Source organism: Rhagoletis pomonella, unplaced genomic scaffold (assembly GCF_013731165.1).
Source record: "Rhagoletis pomonella isolate Grant_MI unplaced genomic scaffold, Rhpom_1.0 Rhpom_scaffold_05846, whole genome shotgun sequence".
NCBI lineage: Eukaryota > Metazoa > Arthropoda > Insecta > Diptera > Tephritidae > Rhagoletis > Rhagoletis pomonella.
Genome location: NW_023464385.1, coordinates 5,334 through 10,650, shown reverse-complemented (window position 1 = coordinate 10,650; position 5,317 = coordinate 5,334). Strand labels below are relative to the sequence as shown.

General features: G+C 34.8%; 2 protein-coding genes across 3 annotated transcripts; one reads left to right on the top strand and one right to left on the bottom strand.

Annotated features, from left to right (window-relative positions):
* Nucleotides 1-207: 207 nt before the first annotated feature.
* Nucleotides 208-2,315, bottom strand: LOC118755302. Of its 2 annotated transcripts, none has more exons than XM_036490147.1 (2): nucleotides 2,230-2,315; nucleotides 208-2,150 (listed from the first exon to the last, which is right to left on the bottom strand). In XM_036490147.1, exon 2 carries the CDS (start codon nucleotides 2,144-2,146, stop codon nucleotides 527-529), a length of 1,620 nt encoding a protein of 539 aa, XP_036346040.1. In that variant the 5' UTR covers nucleotides 2,147-2,150; nucleotides 2,230-2,315; the 3' UTR covers nucleotides 208-526. The 2 variants fall into 2 exon arrangements, with proteins under 2 accessions (XP_036346040.1, XP_036346041.1); XM_036490148.1 differs by having other exon boundaries at nucleotides 208-2,176; nucleotides 2,230-2,314.
* A 1,087-nt stretch (nucleotides 2,316-3,402) lies between these two features.
* On the top strand, nucleotides 3,403-4,097 carry LOC118755301 (membrane magnesium transporter 1-like). Its single transcript, XM_036490146.1, has 3 exons — nucleotides 3,403-3,581; nucleotides 3,651-3,703; nucleotides 3,771-4,097. Exons 1-3 carry the CDS (start codon nucleotides 3,500-3,502, stop codon nucleotides 4,005-4,007), a joined length of 372 nt encoding a protein of 123 aa, XP_036346039.1. The 5' UTR covers nucleotides 3,403-3,499; the 3' UTR covers nucleotides 4,008-4,097.
* Nucleotides 4,098-5,317: the final 1,220 nt, after the last annotated feature.

Below are 5,317 nucleotides of genomic sequence, written 5' to 3'. Positions count from 1 at the left end.
ACATACAACAGTACGACAGTATACAACACCTTGTGAACGCCCTAAATCAAATACCCACAAGTGACCTTGTGATATTATTTTTATAATCAGCATATAATTTAAGTTGATTGTAAAAAAATTTAACCAAATTTCCAAATATAACATATTTATTGAAAGTATTGTTACAAATAAATAAATATATATACATGTAACTATATGTACATAAACATAACCATTTCTAATTCATACGAGCTTAGATTTTTTTTTTTGCAGTTAGAAAAAAATACTAGAATCATTTCATTACCTTCTGTATTTTTCAGAAGAATGAATTTTTTGTAATAAAGCATCGTTTGCTTTTAGGTAGTCTTTAAACTCTAGACAACTGAGATCATAGTTGCACTTAGTAACTAAAATTGCTTTAATCGTTTCTATTTTAATTTGTGTTTTTTCATTAGTCCAAATGTTGTTTAAAATAGAGAATACTCTTTCAGTAGGGGCGTTTGAACCTGGCAAACATAAAGCGAATCCAACAATTTTTAAAATGTTTTTACAAGGTACATATATCATTTTCATTAAAATGTTTAAAAATGCCCACCCATCTCTCAGCTGCAAACACCTGGTTATCTGACCAATCTGTAATCATGTCCGATGTCACATAGCTTTTGACACACGTGAATTCGTCAAACAGTTCGCCATCATTTATAATTATTTCATTCCTCTTTTCCATAACATATGTACAACTTGCTTCTATTTGGTCCCAAGAAGGCACTGAGCGGAGAAGAACCCACCCTAAAACTTCAACTTCTACGAATGCTTTGTCCCATTGATTCAAATAATTAATACAACTATTATAAAAATTGCCCGCATGTACATTGGTGTTATCTAAATTCAATTCATTTGATTCTCTGATAATTTTCTTAACGACTAAAGGCAAAAACTCCTCATCTTTTCGCTGCGTGATTTTAAACTTCAGATCCTTTATCATCATTGATACTTCTGCCATGCATATCATCTGCGACTCAATTTGTACAATATAATTATGGAAAAGGGTTGCCTGGCAATGTGCAAAAAAAAGCCAGACTTCAGAGCAATGGTCAATGAAAAACTGTTTCAAAATGGTTGGACATTTTTCTTGCGATAAAAAGTATATTTTTAATGGCTTAAAAAGTTTTAAAATTCTTTCTATAGCGGGTTTCAGAGTAAGCCATCTAGTCTTGCTAAATCCCATTAATTTCCTATATTCTATATCAACTGTATCGCAAATTTCTTTTAATTCTTCTACGCGAACTGTGTAAATATAAAAAAAGGAATATATTTTTACGACTATTACTTCGACATCTATTGGAAGACATTCGATGGATGTTTGAATACAATTATTCAAAACGTGAGCAGCACAGTTTATTCCAATAAGCGGCTTTCCAATAGATGCCTGAAGTTTACAGTACCAATTATTTTTGCCTAGTCTTCTGGCGCCCCCAAAATTACAATTCGTATTATCTGCACAAATAGCAAGCAGTTTTTCATTTATGTCAAATTTTTTTAAAAGACCATACATATATTTCGTCAAGATGTCAGACGATTCACCTGGCAGGTCACTGACCTCTAATATTTTTACTTGAATCCCTTTGTGTGGCGCAAAATAGCGGACAAGTATTGGATATAGTTTTGTGCTTCCATGATTTGAACAATCTACGTACACTGTGACGAAGTCTGTTACGCACAAATCGGTTTTCGTTTGCTGAATGGAATTTGGGGCCAGGACGTTACAGATTATAGATTCAGATTTTGTGCGAGCGCAAGAATATTTGTCATCGAAGCAACGTTTTATTAGTTTCGAAGTGCAATCGTTTGAGCGAAAAGAGTGGTTGTGTTTCACCGTATGAAACGCCCATGTGCCTTCGTTGATGCCTACTTTCTTTCCGTTGCTATCAATTACCTCCTTATGAAAAAAATTTGATATTGTTTTGCTGGACGACAGCGCAATATTGGCTTTTTTATGTTTGTTCGTCGCTAAGTGTTGTTGAATGTCGAGTTTGCCGCCATTAGCTATGGAAAATATCGCTTGGCACTTCAAACACTTCACTTCGCTTGTGTTATTGGTTTTAGTTATAAAGCTATATTGGTTTTGCAAGTCCGCGTTGAAAATGCATTTTCGTCGTGGCGGCATTACGCTAAAAACAACGAATTTGACAATTATCTACATATGTGTGTATAAAGTTTAATTCTCATAGTATTTCAAATAAAATTTACCAGGATTCAATCGATCTTTTTCACCGGCTACTTTGATCAACATCCAACGCGAGTTTCTTCGTTTATCCACCTTATTTCGTTAACAGCTGATGTGACAAGTGCTGTGTGCAGTGATGCCAATTTAATAGAAAATAGTTATTTTCCAATGTTAAGTAGCAACCAATTATTTGCTCATCGTTTGAAATTTATTTTCGCACTTCGGTAATATTATAATACAGAACAAATACAGGACATATTTTCAAATACAGAACATTTTTGCTGTTTTTATTAAAAAATAATTCACACAGAACATTATATTGAAATACAGTACTGTTCTGTATAATACAGAATGGATGGCCACCGTAATTATGTGTCACACACATAAGTAATTACAAAATACTTAACGTATGCTAAACTCCTATGTTCTAGCAACGACTTGTATTCGAATTGAGGTGTGAATTACCTATTAGTAGGACCGAGATTACTGCAAATAAAGGCTTCTCATGAAATCCATCTGCCGCTCGTAGGCAGCGTGAAAACATGAAAGCACTTAGAAAATGTGTGAAGCGCTAACAGTTATTTTTATGTGCATATGAATATACAAATATTCTAATAACATTCCCATAAAAACAAAAGGCAAAATTTTTCCACTATCCCCCGTCTAAAACCTTAAATTGCTTCATGTAGGTAAATCACATAAAACTAATATTTCTATTCTCTGAGCACTGCTGCAGCTTTAAATCCTAATCAATATTTTGATAGTTCAATGATTTGCCACTTTTATTTCACTTCTAAACATTTCTATAACTTTTAATAAACTTGCACAAACTCCAAATTGTCTGTTATAAAATGGCGCCAAGCGTATTACATTTCCTCTCAGGAAGATGACAGCAAAATGATTTGCTATCGCAGTTTTGAAGCCACTGCATAGTCTGTACTACAGCGAGAACGCATTTAATTTATCGATTTGTACGCAAGCCGCAAAATCAGTGAAAAATAACAACGTGAAACGGTAGAACTTGCTGCTTATCACTTATCCTTAGCTGACAGCATTTTTTATGTGTAGAAACGAACTACTAACTGATAACTACGTATATTAGTACAAAAATTTATATAACATTTAACTCGCTTTATGCGTCCTCCAGCCTATCGATAACTATCGACTACAAAAAGTCACTTTTCCACCACTGCCACCAAACAGCTGTTTCCTAAAATTTCCTTTTGTTGCAGTGTGTCAGCAATTCATTTAGTTTATATTTTATCGAATTTTTATAAGTTAATAACATCAAAAATGGGCACAAAAATTGTCAACCGCATAATGTTAGTCACGGGGCTTATAAGTTTGTTGCATGCCGCCTTTTTCGCAGCACACCGTAAGTATTTGTGAAAAAAGAGATGGATGCTCCTCAATCGGAAACAAATTTTAATTCATTGAATTCCAGATCGCACTTATATGCGGCTAACTGAAAGGGATTGGACGCAGCTACCAGTGGATGTGAGCGCAGTATATTTTGCTCATTAGAAAATAGTTTATTGCATTTATATTTTTCTTTTCTACATAGATCGTCGTGCAGACCGTTGTCAGCTTACTGGTGGTAGTTTACAATGTAATCCAAGTAGTTGGCAATTTTAAAGAAATTCGGGCAACAGTTGATATGCAAGAGAAGTCGTGGGATACCTTAGGTAATTTACCATCATTTTACACATTCAATCATCGCGGTATGGCGCTATATCAAAACTATGAGCAGGAGGAATCATCCAGTGCAGGAAGCAAAAGTAGTCTAGATGTAGAATATTAGCAAAGCAACTTATACATTTTAAGTATATTATAGTATTTTCGCATACCAACTTTGCAAATGGAATAAATCGGCAATTTTTAAAACAAAAGACCCATGATGGCGTCATATGTAGTTGATAAAAGAGTGGAAAGCATTTAGTGGCCATTTTATGTTGTAGCATTATACAGTTCCGCACTATATGGAATATTGTTTTGCTGTGAAGAGCTTGGTGTCGTAAAGAAATGCTAAAATTATAGTCTATTCTTTAAAAAAAAAAAATCTAAGTTTATTAATCCACTGATTTTATCCAAAAATAACTCGGCCACTGTTCATCACAGATTCCTCAACTGAAAATCGACTTCAAGTCGGGTTTGTTAGACTGGCTTCACACTGAGAAAATTTTTTGCTCATTTTCGGCAACTTCTCTTTTGGTGTTGCCCTTCGCGTTCACACAGAGCAATTCTTTTGTACACAATCGCTGTTATCAGCTGTGAACGGCCAACTACAATTACTCAGACGAACGAGAGCACAAAGCGTGTTGCCCGAGCACGAGCAACTCGGTGCCCTTCCCCCTTCCTCGTCACACGCTCTACCACAAGTAACGAGTTGCCGCGACAAAATTTTCTCAATCTGAACCCAGACTTACAAATATGAATTTAAACACAACTGCGGAAGAAATTTGTATACCTTAGGGTTTACACCGGACAATACTGCCATAACAATAGCAATACATGCACACTTTTTTTACTAATACATGCATACATCTTCAATTGTCTCAATCACTGTCTTGATTATTTTGAAAACTGTAAATCGGACAATGATTTGACATATGCAGATAATAATTTTGACGTCTTGTGCAAGAAAAATGAGAAATTCATAACAAAATAACTATAATAATTAAAGAGACGCTGATGTGTTTGTAATTTTGTCTCTTCTTTATTTTTTAGTTTGTAGCTCAAAACGAATTGTGTTAACTATTGTCAGGACACCTACGCCATGGAGACAATGATCAGCGTTTTTGACAGCTAATACGTATATCTTTATTGCCTTGACGTTTTTATTTTGTCATTCTTTTTAACTTGTGGCAATTTTTTTCAGTCCAGAAACAATCAAGTAAAACGTGGAGGTGTCATCAAGGGTTAAGGCAAACAGCTGACAAGTCCGGCAGCATGTGGAATTTAAAAGCAATTTTCGTCGATACGGTAACCTTTTAAGTCAAATCAGAAAAGGCCAGTTCGACTCAAGAATGATAGAATACAAGACTGCGCCGATTGCAGCATGGTACAATAAAAACAGGTAGAAGCCAAATTGACATCGAACCTACAAAAGTC